Below are 20,811 nucleotides of genomic sequence, written 5' to 3' on the forward strand. Positions count from 1 at the left end.
AAAAAAAAAGTTAAATTATTGTCCCTTTAAGAATAAAAAATATAGTGTGTCTGAATGTTGGTCAGTGTGAGTAAACAAGAAGTAAAACAGCCACATATTTTGTATGCTAAATATATGCCAGCTGGCTAGTAAACGTGTAGGACTATTACAATAAATCTAATAACAAGAGCAATATAAAATTAATGGAAGAGGAAACACGGGAAACACTGGATTCTTTTCATAGCAAAACAAATAATGCGTCTTATAGCGAGCCATAAGTCACAAACTCAAGTGCACATCTACCGTTATTACGCTGAGCAGGAAGAAAAAAAAAAAAGAGAGACATTCCGCATAACTCTGATTTGTGGCTAAAGAACACTCATGGAAAACATGAATGAAAACAATCAGCAGAAATGTCTGCGTGTCGGCTACTTCCTGGGGAGGGAGAGAGGGGCCTGTCTATTAGCATTCACCAGCTGGGCCTCAACACTCACTTCTGTGCGCTCAGGGTTCGGGTACTTAGGCTGATCGGAAAGCAGATCGACTCAGAGACGTTTGAAAACAGGCCCTCCCAATCCACCAATCCTTCCACCCCCAGAGAGATGGATTCGCAAATTAAACCTGCAGGAAACACATTCCGAACAGGAAGAGCCGCAGTGTGCGCACACCCTTCGTTCCGGAACACTGAACACTCGAACGTTCCACACAGGAAGTGGTACTGCAGGCTGCACTACTCGTGCCGAACAGAAAGCAGTGTAGTGCAAAACTCCTCATTTTAAACAGGAAGCACTCAGTTACACTTAACTCACTCCAGAAGCACTATAGCCCTACTCCTCGTTCTGAACAGGAAGCACTGTAGTCCACATACGTCACTGCTGCAGGTGAGCCAGTTAGATTTGTGGTCCTCTTGGAAAAAAGAAGAGGAAGGTTGAGGCTGCTAGGGGAATGCTCAGTGTATTGCTGCTATTAACACATCAAGAATTTTTTTCCAAGAACATTTTTCTATAATTTCCACTAATATACCATATATTACTTCCGAAACTATTCTGCGAATAATAAAAAAAAAAGGTGTGAGACATTTAAGTGCACACTCCTGAATTAGTGTGATGTCACAGCTCTCAACACTCAACAGTACTGGCTGCTTAATGGTACCATGTGACCTAGCAGTGCCAAGCTGGCCCAGCACACAGAGAAGAGAACAGGATTTTGTCTGTGATTACTCTCCAGCTGTGCTAACTAACAGGGGTGGGGGGGTGAAAAGAGAAAACTTTCAATCGATCACTCAGAACCAGACGTGAGATTGTCCGATTGGACCACAGACCAGTACAAACCTGTACAAATAATTTGAAAACCGGACATTCCCAAAAAAAAAACCCCTGGCGTCTGGCCACCCAGCTCCCTCCCTTGGCACGCGCACCCGTTTCCGCGGAGACGGCTTAACCCGCAGGACCCGCGAGTTCGGCCGCGGCGCCAACCTCCGACGGGTCGTCTGCGTCCCATCTCACGTCCGAGTCATCACCGGGCGCGATCGCGCGTGTCCCGTTCGCCGCTCCGCGAGTTCATCCGCTGGAGGACTTTTAGAACGCTAATCCCCCTTAATGAAACCCAGCCAGCGCATGGCTGAGCACCAGAGAAGAAGAATCCCCCCCCCTTCCCCCCTCCCCTATATAAGTAGCACTGAAAACAATCGTTCTTGAGCGCTTAACTAAAGCAAACCTAACGATCTGCACCCAGGAAAGTGTGTTAGGGCAGTTAGAGCGTCGCAGCTGTGCTGGCGAAAGTAGGGAGCAGCGTTCCGGTCGATTTCAGAGGAAAACGTTAAAAGGAAAAAGAGGGATCCGCGCACCAAACGATGCTTCAAACACGCTTAGAGCGTCATTTTAACAGAAGACTGCGACAAACGTTTCAGCGTTATCGTTCTCCAGTCTCGCTGAAACGTTTGTCGTAGTCTTCTGTTAAAATTTGACGCTTTAGGCATGTTTGAGGCATCTTTTGGTGTGCGGAGCCTTCTTCTTCTTTGATTCATTACTTTCTTTAAAAACAACAGATGCATTTCTATTAGTGTGCCCACTCTAACTGGAACATGGTGCCTTACGTGCTGTAGAAATAAGAGTTCAATAAGTGTATCTGTGTCGCTTTTGTGTGTGTTCTACGCAGTAGCCTTGAACATAGTGTACTGTATGTTCTATCAGACATTGCAGACACAGACTTACACACATACAGTGTACAGCAAACGCATGCAAGCTCACAGCCAAATGAGCAGAGACGCCAAGCACTGACCCACAAATGCACCTTCAAACACAGAAAACACACATCTAATACAAACTGCAACTCAACCGCAGAGACACAGACACACCCAATACACAAGTAAAGCATATGTGGACAAATTACTGGTAATAACGAGGTGCATTTACAGTACGCACACACGGACACACACACACACGCGCACACACACACACGCACACACACACGGACACACACACACACACACACGCACACGCACACACACACTCAATTGAGCAGAATAAAATAAATACAATACAAGGCTTTGAACAAGGTGCGGAAGTGTCGCTGTTTTTCCACACACCTGCCGCTCGAGCAGAAGGGGGCGGAATTGATGGCTTCCCAAATGACTGGGGACGGGGGTTTTACTGCCCATTTATCCTCATTTGGGCCCCTCATTTATTTTACATCTTAATGCCCCCTGAATATGCAATCATGTCCTCTTTACCATTTCTCAGGGAGGCTGTTTACGGCCACGTCCGTCACGTCGCTGACGCTGACGGCTAATTCACTTTTAAGTGACTGCAGGCACCAAAATTGCCACATTGGTCCTTTTTTTGGTTACTAGAAAAGCTCCTGCCAAGAATTACCCAGCTCTGTGCTCAGCACTGGCTTTGGCAAAGAGTAAATCTGCTACCAAAAAATAAATTAAAAATACGGTTTCGGTTTTTGGACTACAGTAGTGCTTTATTCATTTATTTGTTTGTTAATATTTAGATGGAAATGCCATACTTTTTTTTTGCTTCAGGTGAGCGATGTTTATACAGTTTAGTCACCTTTATTCATTTAGCCACTAAGTGACCAAGTCAGAGCGTTTAGTGAAAACCGTCTATGTCCCCAAAATGACAAAGCAAATCACTTGTGGCGAAAATTTGCACGGAGATATTCCGTACCCCATTTTTTAAAAAGGCTTTCGTTAAATAACTTCAGATTATTCAGCAACAAACGCTCTGTTTAGAAGCTGTTCCGGGGCTGCCCTTTTCCTCATCCCTTTCAATGATCATCTCCACACAAACGGCGCGGTAATTAAACAGTACCCACGAACGCTAATGCCACGGAGGCGGCGCGAGACGGCGGGCGCCGCGGCGGTCCGGACGCACGGCCTCGGGGAAGGCCGTAAAGCACCCGAGACCGAGCGGGCGGGCGGGCGGGCGAGCGAGCGGGCGCGCATTCCAAGTGTGTTTATAGGCCATAAATCCGCAAATTCAAAACGGCCAATTATTCCGTCTCTTTTATGCCCCATTTGGAGGACGCCAGTCGTAAAAAAAGACGCCTCCGGGCACAATCCGCTGCATGTGACCCTCAATCACGAGCGGATTGACATCAAGTGGGGGGCTGATAATGGCGGCGTGATTGAAACTACCCCGCGCCCCGTCTCCCCACCCCCCCACCTCCCCACCCCCCAACCCAACCCAAACAAGGCTGAGGTTTGTTTCAGATTTTTCCTGATTATTCAAAGCTTAAATTGTCAGACCCAAGATGACTCAGAGATCACTGATATTTGCTTGTTACGCAGTAAAATGTCCAGTGTTAATTTAACTCTAACAGAGCACATATTAGTCTGACAGAAACATTGAACATTTTACTGTGCAGGCCACAAATGTCTCCAAGGTCACCAATATGTAGCTTTCAGACCCTAAATGTCACTATTATTTGGTATTCAGACTCAATATATCTCTATATGGTTTATTGCTGGAAGTTTGCCCCTTTCATAAGTGATCAGAGCACGCAAAGGCTCTTGAAATGTATTCTTATGACACAAAAGTATTTAAAAAGTGTGTTCTTAATTAAATTCCTGTCTCCATTTGAGATATTTAGGGTCTGAAAGCAGTATTTATTTATTAATCAGCAAAACAACTAAGTAATAAGTAATCCTCTAATCAATGCCCAATCAAAAGCCTTGACCAACACTGCTGCCAGCCCCATGTGTGGTAAGGCCATTGGCTGAAAGCAGGCCAGGTATAGCAGAACAGTGTGTGTGTGTGTGTGTGTGTGTGTGCAGCACATTCAATGTCACAGTGCCAGTACTGGGGGATCCATGTGCGGTTAATGAGCTTTTAATATCAGGGCAACCCCCCCCCCCCTACATCAGGTCTAGAGATCTGAGGGTCATGTGGTGTCTGTAGGTAGCTGGAGAGATGCCAGGATTGGCCCAGCTGCTCCAGCTCAACGCTCCCCCCCCCCACCCCCCCCCTGCCCCCCACACACACACACACACACACACCGGCACAGCACACCTGCAGCACAGCTAATGAGGATAGCCAGGTCTCAGATGCACGTGCGAGGCTCTTTGACTGCGGCTTACCATTCGTGTGCCCTCCAGTGATACGGAAGGGGGGGGCAGGCGGGGGGGGGGGGGGGGTGGGGGGTGGAGGGTGACAAATTCTCCCGCTGGTTTTTAACTAGGGGGATGAATATATTCACCGCTTTATCTGCGCCACCGCAACGGCTGCCATTGTTTATTTGTGCATCCGGTCGCCTCAGTTACGGGCCAAATATCCGGGGAGAGTTTCCCGCGCTAGCTAGCTCGCTCGCTCGCTCGCACCGCCGAGATGCTATCGCACTGTCAAACGTATACACGGAGCCGACAGATAAATAGATGGGGATTTGACAGACAGGGAAAACAGAAAGCAGCGCGGACAGGCTGAATAGAATAAAATGTAGAACCTGCGACAGCTAAAGTGCAGACAAATATTATCCCCCCCAATTTTTTTTATTGTGAAATTTTTGAAGGCAATCAATCTCACTTGCACTTTTCATGGGCGAGATGAGATTTCACAGCAGGCCTGTGAGTGACCGGGGGACAGCACCTGCAGTGACCGCGGGGGGGTAAGAGGTAGACGGGGGGTACAGGGTTGGCCAGCTGTCTGACATAGAACAAAAACACGTCCCTCCTGCTGGCCCACCTTTCAGGGATGCTTTTGCGTGTTGTGGCAGTCCAGAGAGAGCTGGGTGAGGGAATGTCAGCATGGTGATGTCATGCAGGGGGGTGGGGGGGTGTGGGGGGGGGGTATTGTATGGGGGGGTCCTGACTCTGGCTCTGTGTGTGCTCACTGAATGGATACTGGATTTGAGAGCAGTGAGAAGCCACAGGATCCCAAGCACACGCACACACACACGCTCATACAGACACTCACACAAATGCGTGCACACACAGACACACACACCACACACCATACGACACACACAGACACAGGTGACACTCACCACATTCACCCTAACAGCACACAGCAAGTCCTGCACGTAGACCATGTCACTGCACAGCTGTGCACTCGTGACCCTGCTCCAGCCCCAGACGGGGCACAGGAGACCCGTGATGCGTTATCTCCACGGCCCGTGCCAGTGCGCCATGGCGCAAGGGAGTGATCCATCTCTGCCTGGCAGCTGCGCGGATCTGCCCTCCTGTAGGGGCACGGAGCCGGTACGGTGTCGCCCCCACCCCCCCGTGATGAATGGCGGCTCGCAGCAGATGCTGAGGAGATAGCGGTGATTTATAGCCCTGAGTGAGCGGGGCTTCCCCCCCTGGCGTAGTGACCGCTGCTGGGCGCTCATCTGCCCGCCCAACCCAGCGCGGCTGCGCCCGGTCAAGGGGCGCGGCGTGGCCCGGCAGCACCATGAGCGTCGCTACACGTGTTTACCAAACACTTCCCGCTCCGCGTTGCGGTTTCCCTGTCGGATCACCCGGGAGCCCACACCGTCACCAGAGCGGGGTGAGGGAGCCAAGCCGGCGGGTTCTGCTCCGTGTCGAAGTTTCGGTGGACCCCCGAATGCCGAAGCTTTTCTCTTCTCTTATTTTTGAGACGGCAGAAGGGGGATTAAGTCGGTTTCATCAACCTGAACAGCGGTTTCATCAACCATCAGTGTGCTGGTGCAGTCTTCAGACCGAGGCCGCGAACCCACCTTTGAGATCCTTATTCTTATTTCCTGTGAGCACGGGCACTGACAGGTCTGTACACAAACAGACAGCGCTGACACACATACACACGCATACACACACATGCACACATACACATACATGCACACACGCACACACATACACACGCATACACACACATACACGCACTTGCACACACACATGCACACACACACACGTACATGTATACACACGCACACACACACACACCAAACCACAATAGCACAATTACCCAAAGTTTTAGAAACTCGGGTTCTCTTTAACACTAAAATGCATCTGATTTACATAACCATGAGGGGAAAAAAAAGAGTTCCTCCTTCTTAGAGCAGGCAGTAATATTTTTCTACTGAGATACCCCTATAAAATGAACTTTCTCTTCCCGTCAAACGTGGCACATTTTGAAAGGTAATGCAGTAAGTCAAAACAAGATACAAGCTCTTAAAAAAACGAATCTCGCATGATTCATTCCAACGCCAGATGAAAGGCCTCAGAGCGCCTTTCAGCGAGACTCCAGAAGCTTTTTCTCTCGCATCAAATGCAACAGCCGCTAAAAAAAAGTCTGGTTTAATTCACGAAGGAAAGATATCCAACCCCAAACATGGGCTTTTAATAACGCAGGACTTCTAAAGACTCTACAGTAACCGAGGACAGCCAAAGCAGCAGCTTCTGCATCGCTATAATAAAATAACGCATCAGATATCAAGTGGAAATCTCCCCACGATGTAGGAACTGCTGGGTCACAAAAAAAATGTCGGCCTAAAATGTACATTCCAAGGCTCGTTCTAAAAGCTCTGAATAGTGTCAGCTGCAGAGGACTATGGGTAAAGCTGCCTTTGAGAGCTTCCTGTGAAAGAACCAATACCAGCCAGCGCCACACAAATGCCTTCCAAACCAAATACACCTATATTTATCTACAGTGAATGTGGAGGCAAATGGCGAACCTCATCTCCTCTTTCCGATTCCTTTTTGTGCACTTCGTAAAATTCAAAACACTGTGCAAATATAATTATAATTCGTATTTAATAACTTTCTAAATTAGTTCACTGAGCACACCCCTGCATCGTTTCGGCTAGGGAGTCTGAAAACCTGCGGGGCTGTCTGTTCCGCCTCTGTTAGGAAGGTACCTGCGTTCCTACAGCCAGAAGTACTGCCTGTGCTCCGAAGCTCGGCTTTTAATACCTTTATAATTTTCAAGATTTAAAGATGAGCTTTACAGGGATTTACTTTAGCCTCTCTATGTAATCTTAGAACTAAATTCAACCGCAGTTTTAATAAATGACATTTTCTTAAGAAATGCAACTTTTATAACATTGGAATTATGGATATTCTGGGAAAATATATTTGAGCAGAACACGCTTCCCTCAAATAAATAAATAAATTCTCCATTTCTTAATTTTTTTCTCCTCAGGGGAAGTCTGTGGAGGTATTTTGTGTCGTTTTATCTCCTGGCACTGAAAACTAAAGACGAAGGAAATTAAACATGCAAGGGGAATGAGAACAACGATGAAGGTTGTTGTTCATACAGAACTGGCTCAAGGATTTTGGTGGCCCTAAATAACAAGTAACCGGGGAGGCTGATCGCAGACTGAGGAAGGGGGGGCGGGGGTTGGGGGGGGGGGGTTGTGTTGGGACATTTGCACACCTGAGAGCCGCCACCTCGAAAAATGTATGTGCGCCCTCTTAATACTGCACAACTAAAATGCCTTTCAGAAATAAATAAATTAACATTTAAAAGCTGAATTCTGTGGCCCATCCATGGTTGTGGCCCTTAAACGGCCGCATAGACCTTTTTACACTACTCTGCATTCATACTCACTTCCTCTCAGACGTGAGCGGGACTCACCCGATGATGACGACGATGACGATGATGATGTCATTTCCTGCGGAAAGCTGAGCTCGTCCTCTGCGGTCCACGTGAAGTTCCAGTAGCCGTCGGGGGCCCGCCCCGCCGCGCTGGCCCAGGCGGTACCTGCGGAGAGACATTACATTACATTACATTACATTACATTACATTACAGGCATTTAGCAGACGCTCTTATCCAGAGCGACTTACACAACTTTTACATAGCATTTTACATTGTATCCATTTATACAGCTGGATATATACTGAAGCAATTTCGGTTAAGTACCTTGCTCAAGGGTACAACGGCAGTGTCCTACCCGGGAATCGAACCTGCAACCTTTCGGTTACAAGCCCAGTTCCTTACCCACTGTGCTACACACCTGATCTGTACCTGCACACACTCAGAGAGAGAGAGAGAGAGAGCGCGGCGTCTCCACGGACGCTCGCCGCCGTAGCAGGAATACCGATCGGGGCCTTCGTCCCAGCCGCTCTTTCCTCATAGCGCAAAGTAATTGATTTAGCAGCGCGGCGAAGCTCATAGGCATTCCCCCCCGCGTCCCAGCGGCCGCCTGTTTACAGCAGCTACAGCGCAGGACGCAGAGAGCAGCTACAGCGCAGGACGCAGAGAGCAGCTACAGCGCAGGACGCAGAGAGCAGCTACAGCGCAGGACGCAGAGAGCAGCGGTGCGCGGGAAGCAGAGAGCAGCTACAGCGCAGGACGCAGAGAGCAGCGGTGCGCAGGACGCAGAGAGCAGCGGTGCGCGGGCATGCGCATTGTTCTCAGCGCCGCGCACCCCATTCGACAAGAAAAGAAACACGGAGAGGCAAGAGAGAGATGAAAGAGAAAGAGGGGATAGAGAGAGAGAGAGAGAGGGAGATAAAGATAGAAAGAGAGAGGGAGATAAAGATAGAAAGAGAGGGGGGGAGATGGAGAGATGGAGGGTGAGTGAGAGAGAGAGAGAGAGAGACAGTGAGGGGGGAGATGAGAAAAGTTCAACCTGGAAATGGCTGGAATCAATATGTTTTTTTTATTCTTTTTTTTTTTCAAGCCACCTAGGGCAGCAACGAGCAGGAAACTCCTCTCAAGAGCGAGAGCAGCAGTCAACAGAGAGCACGCTCGCCCTGTGGTTGCGTGTGCTGTATGAGAACAGGAATGGCGGGAGCTCTTGAGAGCTCGTGTGTGAATGAATGCTCGAGAATCTCAGGGAAGCCCTGCAGAGCGTCTGCACAGACGCCACGCTGGTCTCCGTGGGTGACAAACGCAGGCCCCTCTGGCCCCGGTGCACCATGGGAAGAGAGAGAGAGAGCAGAATGTGCTCAGCTGAGCACGAACACAAATGAGCACTGAGAGTCCCCACTCCTATTATTATTATCATCATCATCATCATCATCATCATCAACAACAATAACAATCTTGTGTGCATTACTGTCATTTTAGATATGAGATCCCTCTCTCAATTATGTGAAATCTAAAACTGAGTCCAGACTCAGACTCCCAAATGGAGCCCGTCACCGACACCGGAAAAGTCAGGGAAGTGAAACGGCCAAACGAGGGGAACGCTCCCTCGCCGCTGGACATCGGCGGAGAGAATAATCGCATGAGGACGCCGTTCCTTGCAGCTGCCTTGACCTCCAGCCTCGCAGGACTAATTAGCGATGGTGGCGTCGGACTGTGCGGTGCCAGTGTGAGAAGAGTCTGACGGCATCAGCGCCCGCTCGCTCTAAACCGCGCCGCGAGCCGTCCCGTCTCACAGCGCGAGGAGGAGGCGGCCTCAAAGTACCCGCCGCATCAGAGCCCCCCCGGAAGAGCCAGAGAGCCCCGCCGTCCATAAATAAATAAAAAATCTTTTCATCGCTTCAGACGAAGACCAGACTCCGGAGCGACGGCGAGCTCGGCGCGGCCTTCGCCGAAAACGCCGGGAGAGGCGCGTTCGCCACGCTCGCCGACAGCGCCATCCTCGTCGCTAACGCTCAGCCACCGCAGAGGGGCAGGGCTGGAGGGGGGGGAAAATACACGCTAAGGTGTTTCTTAAGTTTTTTTAATAAAGAGCGTAATGCAGTCGCAACAGCAGGGGAGAGAGAGAGAGAGAGGGGGGAGGAAGAGAGAGAGAGAGGGGAGGGAAGAGAGACGAACTTAATGTTTTATTTCGTCATTTTTTTGATGTCAGTAATGCTCCTACCCATTACCATAATGCTCCTTCTCCTTATAGCTCATTTTTTTCAATCCCTGTCAACCGGAGCTCAAGGACTTTGATGGCGAATCAAAGCATTATACACGCGCACACACACACACACACACACACGTGTACACTGCATTGCCAGCCCACCCACCCTCTCTGCCCCCCCCCACCCCTGCTGCCCCCCCACCAGCAGACCCCGACCCAGCTTCTGTCCTTTAAAGTATCAGCGTTTGAACAGAAGCCCCTCCCACCCGCCACTGTAGCGAGATCACAGGGCTTCACAGGGAGAACAGCCTCTGACACCCACAATCCCTCTGTACCACAACATACGGCACAGAAAGAGAGAGAGCGCGGGAGAGACAGAGAGAGAGAGAGAGAGATAAAGGAGGGCAGAGAAGACAACATATGCCTGAGAGAGAGAGAAGGGGGGAGAGAGTACTACATATGCCTGAGATATATATATATATATAGAGAGAGAGAGAGAGAGAGAGAGAGAGAGAGAGAGATAAAGGAGGGCAGAGAAGACAACATATGCCTAAGAGAGAGAGAGAGTAAGACAGGGAGATAGTGTGAGAGGGAGAAGGGGGACAGAGTACAACATATGCCTAAGAAAGAGAGAGAGAGAGAGAGTAAGAGAGAGTGATAGAGAGGGGTGACAAAGGAGGGGACAGAGAGAAGCAGAGAGAGAGAGAGAGGGATAAAGAGAGTGCGAGAGACAGGGGGTGAATCTGTAAGAGAGAAAATAAGTCAGTAAGAAAGAGAAAGTAAGAGAGTGGGAGACAGAGATGGGAACAGTGAGAGAGAGAGAGAGAGAGAGAGAGAGAGAGAGATCAGACAGGCGGTTTGGAGCCTCACACACGCATGCGTATCCACGTGTTCACTGTGCCTCTCCACTTTGTCAGCACAGTGATCCAGCAATAAATGAAATTACCCTCGGCGGAGAGGCAGGGGATCTCCGTGATAAACACACACACACAGGTAAAACCCAGGCCGGGCCCATGCACCTGCACACGGAGCGCGGCAGGAGGAGGAGGTGTTCCCCAGCCTGTGTGCGGTGCTCCTCACCTCCAGTTACAGGGTGCATATCACAGGCACACGCTGTTCAATGACAGAGCCATCAGCGCTCCACTGACCAAGCGCTACGCACCGCTGCGTCCACCCCACACGCTGAGTGTCACACCACCGCACACCCCTACAACTACCACACACACTCTACTGCACACACACCGTACACCCCTACAACTACCACACACACTCTACAGAACACACACCATACACCCCTACGTCCACCCCATATGCTGAGTGTCACACCATCGCACACCCCTACATCTACCACACACACTCTACTGCACACACACCGCACACCCCTACAACTACCACACACACTCTACTGCACACACACCGCACACCCTTACAACTACCACACACACTCTACTGCACACACACCATACACCCCTACATTCACCCCACACGCTGACCGTCACACCACCGTACACCCCTACAACTACCACACACACTCTACTGCACACACACCGCACACCCTTACAACTACCACACACACTCTACAGCACGCACACCGTACACCCCTACGTCCACCCCACACGCTGACTGTCACACCACCGTACACCCCTACAACTACCACACACACTCTACTGCACACACACCATACACTCCTACATCTACCACGCACATTCACTGCTCCTTAAGTGCACAGATAATGTACTTAAAAAGAGGTAAAAACACCCCCCGATACCACCCACCTCCTCCACCCCCCCACCTCCCAGCCCAAACCTCAAAACCTGTTACCCACCCTCGGCCTTGCGTTATTAATTAAGATTTGATACAGGATACATACATTAGGCTGTAATGAATTGATTGGCCGTCTGAGGGCGGTGAGTCATTAAACGCTCGTCAAAGTCAATGTGCCACACTAGAGTGAAACAGCGCTCCAGTCCAGCACAAAGGAGCGCATTGATTTCCCTCAGACAGCCTCTGCTTAACGCTCACATGCCCATCAGGACCTGCTTTCAAATTCCCTGCACGGGTATACCTGTTCCGTGCACACTCGCGCACACATTCACACTCACACACTCCCGCACTTCTACACTCGTACACCCACACACTCCCACACTCAAACACTCACGTACTCACGCACTCACACATTCACACACTCACACACACATGCACTCACGCACTCACATATTCACTCACTCACGCACCCACACACTCGCACATTCACACACACACGCACCCACACACTCGCAAATCCACACACACACACTCGCACACTCACGTGCTCACACATTCACACACTCACGCACCCATACATTCACACACTCACGCACCCATACATTCACACACTCACGCACCCACACACCCACATACATGCGCACACACGCACTCACACACTCACACACCCCCACAGCCACACACTCCCACACTCACGCACTGTTATCCTCGGTTCCAGGTTACCACTGCTGCCACGCTTTTCAACAACCTCAATTCAATTGGCTGACAGGTAAGTGCTGTTATTATGTTACTATTTATATATATTATGTATTCAAAATTCTCAAAGCATGATGGTAATTAATCATACTCCATCTCCCCCCATCCCCCCACCCCCCGCACCCCCCTCCACAATGCTCACTCTCTTTTCAGCTGCTGATTTCAGCTAGATCTTAAAATACTGATTAAATACTGCACATCAAGGGTCCATTTGAGTTCTGAACCTGCAACCTACTGGTCAAAAGGGTACGACAGCAGTGCCAGAACATTCTGACTGAAAGCACAGTAGTTCTATGCCCTCTACAGCAGGGCCCCCTCACCCTGTTCCTGGAGATCTACCACCCTGTAGGTTTGCACTCCAACCCTAACAAAGCACAGCTCGTTCAACAGCGAGACCTCGTCGAATGAATTAGTCCAATCGGGTATGCCAAATTAGGACTGAACTGAGAACCTTACAGGAGGGTAGATCTCCAGGAACAGGACTGGACTAGACTGCCCTGCACTGGGACACCAACAGTGTTATCAGGTATGATCGGAGCAACTAAACACCAGAGCCAATGGTTTACACACTTTCCAAGATCCAATAAATGAGAAAATGCATTTACTGTGACCCAGTCGTAACGAAAATATAGCCTGAAATAAGATCAGTAGGTTACTAAATTATATGTAATTCTAATCACCTCAGAACAACTGCACTGTAGGATTAAAGCACCTGGTAAATGGGGCGTTTGGAGCGAATAGACCAGTAGTTCCGATCTCGCCCACTGAGCTCCGCCATGGTCACGTGGGTCCACCACATCCGATAAACTGTCTGCTCCGATCTCTGCCCGCAGTCTTTCTGCATGAAGTATCTGCATGAAACAATACACATCATTTCACAATGGCGGCTCCAGTTTTTCTTCTTTTTTTTCCCCCTCCCGAGCGCACGTTTCAGATTTATTCAAGCTTTCGCCGTATAGCGAGCGACAGGGCGGGTGGTTGCCGAGGTCGACCAGCGTCACAGTCCCGGCCCCAAAAGCAGTCATCATCTCTAGAGCAGTACATCACAGCCGTGGGGGGTGTTCAGGTGTACAAACACGCTACTGCGATGAATGACATGGGTACGGAACTGGCTTTAACCAAAGGTCGCAGGTTTTCGGGTTGACCTGCCTTGTACCCTTGAGCAGGTACTTCGGATTGCTTCAGTATATATCCAGCTGTATAAATGGATACAATGTAAAATGCTATGTAAAAAGTTGTGTAAGTCGCTCAGGATAAGAGCGTCTGCTAAATGCCTGTAATGCTACGCGAAAGACGGTAGCAGGTAGCGGCTTCCGTTACCCAAAACTGAGCAGAAGCAAACACGATGTGTTCAATTTAAATAAAAATAAAAAAAATCACTCAAGGCAAATTTGCGAGGGTTGTACATTCACGATCAGACGGAAGCATGAGCAGATGGTTAATCTCGCGTCTTAAATTTTCACTGTTTGACTGATTCTGGTGTAAATATAAAAAAAGCAGGAGAAATAAATCAGCTCCTCTTCGAGCCGCACGATGCACGTAGGGCGTGAAGTAACCGCGGAGACGGACACGTGTAAAAAATCTATCATTTATCTGGGATTTTCAGAGATGAAAGCAAAAAGGCTGCTAAGCCACATTAGCTCCAATTAGCACCCAGTGTTTGGAGTTTTTGTTTACATTTTAGACAGGTTGCAGATGGATTTCTTGACAACCCCATAATTTATCTCAATAGGCTTTGCATAGCATCGATGTTATACTGAAAGTGTTCAAAGTGCTGCTCATTTTTACTTGTCAGTTCTAGGCTGATTGAGTCAATGACTGTTTTCACTTAAACATTTAAGGCTGACAAGGCAATGCGTGCGATCAAGTTAGCAGGTATTCTGACAATTTATGTAGTGCGCATTTAAATGAATAATATATGCTAATGAACGTCTGTAAGAATTTACACAAGTAGTAATCTTAATATTTATCAGTACATGCAATATTATACATTTCAAAATATATGTGTCACGCACACACACACACAATTACTGGCCCACCAAAAATAACTCCACTGCCAGTCCTGTTTGAAGAGAGATATTTCCAACAAGCAACAAAGGTATTGAGTCATAAGTAGGCATAATTATATAATCATTCATCAATAAAGGAACTGAGCCAATTAAAGTTTTGCCAGGGCGTGCTATTCTCTGTGATAAATTATTCAGCAGCTGGACGGCTCGCATGTAGCTAGCTTCCCCGATCACCCAGGGTTTTCATGATTATTTCCCTTTCAGCTTTTCACAGAAGTGGGAAGCGCGCATCACAGCTTTTGCCATCTTGCTTAAAGCACTCTTTCAAAAAAAAAAAAAAATCACACAGCTCTTCTTTGCTCTCGAAATACACGCACATCTTGAATGTACTGCCATAAATATACACTGTATGACCAAAAGTATCTGGGTTTTCCACAGTTTGGGCCAGTAGGTCCATATAGAAATGGATTTTGTAGAGATTGGTGTGGAAGAGCTTGACTGGCCTGTAAAGAGCCTTGATCTTAACCCCATTCAACACCTTTGGGATCAAAGCCTTCCCAGAAAAGAGGAGGTTGTTATAGCAGTAAACGGTGGACCAACTCCATATTAATGCCCATAACTTTGGACACGATTTTGTATGTCAGGTATCCACATATTTTTGTCCATGTAGCATAAGGTATGTACTGTAAAACCATTATAATTAATCCAAATAGCAAACTCACTACTGTCCTGACACTGATCAATGTTGCATCCGCTCCAAGATAAATTCCACGTCTTTTAGGTTTACGGCGTGCTTCTCTACAGCACGAACACGGCACTCACTGTACAGTGAATTTTTCAGCACATACAGAAAAAAGCAGATCTTCCCGATTTCCCACCGGCACAGTGTGAGCAAGTGATACATCTACAATTACAGCAGGGCCACGGGGCCTACCAATATAGCAGTGCCAGGATGGCTCATCAGAAGCGTATTTGTCAGAGCCGTGGGTGGCTCTCGTACATACTGAGAAAAGGCAATGTTCCAGTGTGTGGTCGGGCCCCACACTTTGGTACAAAAATCCACACCGCGCCTGTACCGATTTGTGGCTGGCAAGGCCTGCAAGGAAAAGGCATAATAATGAGCAGGAAAGGCTTCAAGTCAGCCAGGGTGAATGTACATGATCGCTCACCAGCGACCCCTGCTGGTCAGCCCGGGCACCCACAGTCCTTCTTTGGCAACCAAGCCTGCGTGTGCTGCAGTGAAAAGGATCTTCTCCAGCCTCGCGTCCTGCGGCAGCCGGGCACCACACGGAGTGCAGCGCGGTGGAGAAAAGTAGCGGGGCGACTTTGACTTTGACTGTGCGTTCTGGAGGGAGAGCGCGTACTCGCCCGCCCTCTCCCCGAATTAATAGCGGAGCTCGCACCAGTGAGCTGGGCTGACAGACAGAATTAGGCGTCCTCACATCAAGAGAAAAAAAGGGGGGCGGGCGTAAAGCATTTTTTTTTTAAAACCCTTTTTTGTTGGATAGTTGGCATATGTCTCAGGAAACACCAGCCTACGGTCACCTCTTTAGCCACCGTTCCCTTCTGCCAACATGCCTGTCACTTCTTTTTTATGTCAGCTCACCCCTCCATAATTATGCTATCATTCCTAACAACACATTGAAACAGGCTCCAGCATATGCCTTGGAAATATATGCCCTGTTTCAAAAGACCAAATATGGGCGCCCACTGCAGTCAAAACGACAGAAACACTGCCCATCTTCTGACTCACCGCTTCAGATTGCACCATGGTTTTTGTTTTTGTTTTTGTTTTGTTTTGTTTTGTTTCTCTCAGTGGGATAATGTTACAGCTATCGCTGTGTACAGATACACCGAAAAAATTACCAGCGTTCAATCAACTGCAGAAGTGTAAAATCAACTCCACAAAAAAAAAAGTCAAAAGGGGACACTATTACAGTTAAAAGTAGTCTATCATTAGAGTTCATTTTACACTGAACACTTTGCCGTGTAGGTTGTCTGTCTTATGGCACTTTTTGTAGCGACAAAACAAACTGTTGTTTGTTTGGCTAACATTGAGTCCATTAATAATAAATGAGCCCTCTTTGTGACATTACGTTTTTGTATTCCTGAGAGTAACACTGATGTTCCCCGCCGCTGTACGCCACCCCAGGTAAGAGCGTTTGCCAAGTGATTGCACTATAATGCAAATGTAAAATCACAAAAGTGGTGCACAGTAAGTGTACATGCCAGCAGTACACAGTAGGCGTCAGTTCTTCAGTGCAGAAAGAGATTGCCAACCAAAATTCAAAAACTTCCTGCCAGAGATTTTCTATGCAAAAAAAAAAAAATCAAGCTTAATTACTGTATAATACCTGAATCTTCGAGTGTTCGTTTGATTCATATACTCAAATACCCACACACACATATAAAGATTGCATTTTGGCACAATGCCAGGAGGAGCTGGCGATGGAACAAAACCACCAATTCAGAAAAGTACCCAGCAGACTTTTTTTTTTTCATATTCCTTTTACCTGGGATTCTCAACGGAGCAAAACTAACACAGCGTGTGCAGGGGGGGGGGAACCGAAAAATGATAATGATGAAACCAAACAAGCGACGACTCAGATTAATGCGAAAGTTAATGGAGACCGGACGGCGGGGGCCGGTGGGGGACGGCGGGGGCCAGGGAGGTCCGCCGTGGGCGTGCGCCCGTGACGGCCCCCGCCTCCGAGACGCGCGGCAGACCGAGCCTTCGCGCCGCGTCCGAGACGAACGCGACGAGCAACAGCTGCGACGATTATAAATCAGCCCCAGCTGTGTTTGCCTGCAGGCAGGGACGCAGCACGCGGTCCCCGAAGGCTTCCCAGCCTCTTCTCCCCGAGACAACAAGAACACCTGACAGCAGTCAGGGAGGAGGAGGAGGAGGAGGAGGAGCAGCTCCTCTCTGCTCCTCTTCCCCCCCCGCAGGCTTCAGGTCTATATTATTGAGTGACAGGACAGGCTAAGCTGCTAGCATTGTTCAGAAAAGGTCTTAGTTTACTTAATCCTCTTCATCCTCTGTGGGACACAAGGCTACAACAGGCTCTTTAAGAGCCTTGTGCTCATTGTATTTTCTAAAACAGCCAAGTCTTTTGGTTGTTTTCTCTTGCGTTGTTTTGTTGCTAATCCCCTTTGTTTAACGCCACGCCCAAACTCCAAGGCCAGGAGGGCCAGGGTGCTGGCTAGGGGGTCTGGCCCCTGGCTGAAACCAGTGTGGCATGGCTCAAACCGGCCAGGAACCAGAGCTCCCACCTGCACACGGTCTTTGAGTGGACATAATCCTCTCCACTTTGACAAGGGGCTTCATTCCGATCGCTTATCTTATCCGCACCTCGGCTCCTCGGTCCTCCCGTGACCCGGAAAGCGATCGAGGCCCGCCATCTTTGAGAACGTTCCGCTTCGTTAAACGCTCGTCGGACGAACCGAGAGCGAGGAGGCTCCCAGAGGATGCTTCAGTGAGGAGACATGAGGAGGCTCCCAGAGGATGCTTCAGTGAGGAGACATGAGCAAAGCCTTAAACGGAGGTCTTTCTTCAGGACGCGTGACACATCCACCAATTTTTCAACTGACACCAGCATCAAACTGGCACAAACCGACCGATCGAGGACGTCCCATCTGCCCAACACACGTCGCCTCAGTTCCCACGTCCTCGTATCTCAACCTCCCTCGCACGTCCTCCGTCTGTAAGAAGCCGAGTTTGGACTGCCTCTATCGCTCAGCGTGGGTCATAATTACGTCGTTTTTCTTCTGAAGATCTCTAGAGGTTCTTCAGCACAGATTAATAAAATAATAAACACTGAAATTGGCCCTTTTTTGAGAGAAAGAGAGAGAGTATTCTGCCCAAAGTAAGATAATAATGTTCATGAGTCATTGCCTCTAGCATGACGGGAGTTATTCCATTCTGTCCTCAAACTTGCGCTCACCAGTGTCATCACTTTATCCTTATGAATATTACTTCCAAGCCTTGATTGAATTAGGTCAAGCTTATTAAAGTTCAGCAAAAGAAACATATAAAACGACTGCAGAATCCTATGTGGCATGTGTTGTGGCAGTCCAATTTTGATAATCTAAGGTCTAATGTATGTATGGTTCCATGCGCAGATGTATTCTGCATGGCTGCAATGTAGTAATCTAATTTGTTGGACATATTGCTTGTGATTGGACATCTTATCCCAGCTGCAAACGCCTGGACTGACTTATAAGTGGCATCTCATTTTTTTAAATTATGCATTTACAAAAAAAATGCATAACATACCAAACCTAATCCATGTTCTTTTTTTTCTTTCTTCTATGAGTGAATTCTTCTTCGAGTGAATTCAACCATCCACTGTGACGAACACAGAGAGTAGACTGACAGGTAATTATATTATGGGGGGATTATTTTAAAATTTCTCACTCGCCCCAGTCCCTGAGTGAACGAGAATGAAGAGAGAGAGAGAGAGACGCCCTATTGGACTTCCTCAGGTTTCTGGCGTAGATTGACGCTGACAAATCGAATCATTGACAGTTGAAACAGTGATGATAAACGAAAAAGAAAACTACACTATGCAAAAAAAGCAATTTAAACCTGCGGGGTGCTGGGTGGCTCCTGATAAGGCAGTGGCCTGTTATGAAACGATCTGGTTCGGTAGCGTCTCTCATCCGGTAACTGCGACTAAAAACTGATCTTCACTGCTAATGAGGCCGCATATTTGTAATTGCAGAGAAAAATGCGGGAACTCAGATAGTTATTAAGTGAATGAGGTCATCAATGAACTCATCTGTCACACCAGTGGACTCATAATTCACTTTCCAATCCAGTGGGCGGAAAAAAAGCTGCATAAATCAACTCACTTCAAAAAAAAAAAAAAACTTTTTGAAGTTATGATTTTATAATGGAACTTATTATAATGGAATTCACAACGCAACAAAAATGCCTATGATCTTTGTAAGCCGCTGACAGAAAAAAATGGCATGCCCGTGTTGACTGTGCCAAGGGGAGGCACTTAATTGGTTATAGGGTTGCTGAGGAAGGGGTGGTCAAGGTTTGTCATCTCATTGTATGACAAACGGCCAAGAAATGCAGTGGCATAGCAGGATTTAGATACAGTAGAAGGGACCATTTAATATTCAAACCCCGAACATAAATCTTGTTTCTCTCCAAAGTTTGGCGAAGGAATCCGAATGGAAACATGCAGCTCGGTGCTCACGAGCGCCCCCTCCAGGCCAGCGACTGCAGGAGCAGCCTGACTGGTAGAGATGAACGGATACTACACCATGGGTCCTCACACGACCCTGATGTCACTATTCTACAAGGTAACGCCAAGATCTTGGTTTACATCCCATGAGGGCTGCGTTCCAATATTATTTAACGGACAAGGAAGGGAACCTCCAGGAGCCGTCCCGGGACCTCCTCCAGTTCTGGGCAGTTATTAAAAATGAACAGGCGCCCCACACCACATTAATTACAGCTTAAGCTTGCATTGTGACACTCCCGTTGACTAGAAGATGAGAGATATATTATGATTTCACAGACTTTGACACCTCATTGAATGCAGTGGTTATATTCATAACACAGCACTTAAAAAACTTTTTTAAGATATACTTTTCAGAGCAAAATGTGGAATGGATGATACTGGAGTTTTCTAGCAACATATTTTTTTCTTTTATTCATTCTATTCCGTATTTATTTTTAAATTGCGTTGCATGAATAATATATGTATTTAAATGTGTTATTTAATTTATCATATGATGACCACCTGCCCAGTGCATGCTGGGGTAGGCTTCTCAGGATAAGCAGGTACAGATAATTGAAGGATGGATGAATGGATGATAAACATAGGGTTAGGAGACAAAATGTGTCAGGACAAAACTTTGAAAAAATTTTTTTTACCCCTTACCAAGGAATCCAACGGCCACAAATCATTTTCTTTTCGCTCAATCAAACAATTACTCTAACGAGAGGTGCCCTAATCAAGGGCGCGATGGCTACGTTTCCCCCCCCCCCGAAAAACGGACGAGGTGTCGGACGGATGGAGGAGGAGGAGGAGGAGGAGGATGAGCGTTCCGGCGCACCGGCGTCCTTGAGCGAAGGACCCG

General features: G+C 48.1%; 1 protein-coding gene across 3 annotated transcripts in view; it reads right to left on the minus strand.

Annotated features, from left to right (window-relative positions):
* alk (ALK receptor tyrosine kinase) overlaps positions 1–20,811 on the minus strand; it is a 346,553-nt gene that overhangs the window by 207,370 nt on the left and 118,372 nt on the right. For all 3 annotated transcript variants that reach the window (XM_064305136.1, XM_064305219.1, XM_064305304.1), the window contains one exon: positions 8,019–8,144. In XM_064305136.1, coding sequence (XP_064161206.1) covers positions 8,019–8,144 — 126 coding nt within the window. The remainder of the gene's footprint in view (positions 1–8,018; positions 8,145–20,811) is intronic.

Source organism: Anguilla rostrata, chromosome 1 (assembly GCF_018555375.3).
Source record: "Anguilla rostrata isolate EN2019 chromosome 1, ASM1855537v3, whole genome shotgun sequence".
NCBI lineage: Eukaryota > Metazoa > Chordata > Actinopteri > Anguilliformes > Anguillidae > Anguilla > Anguilla rostrata.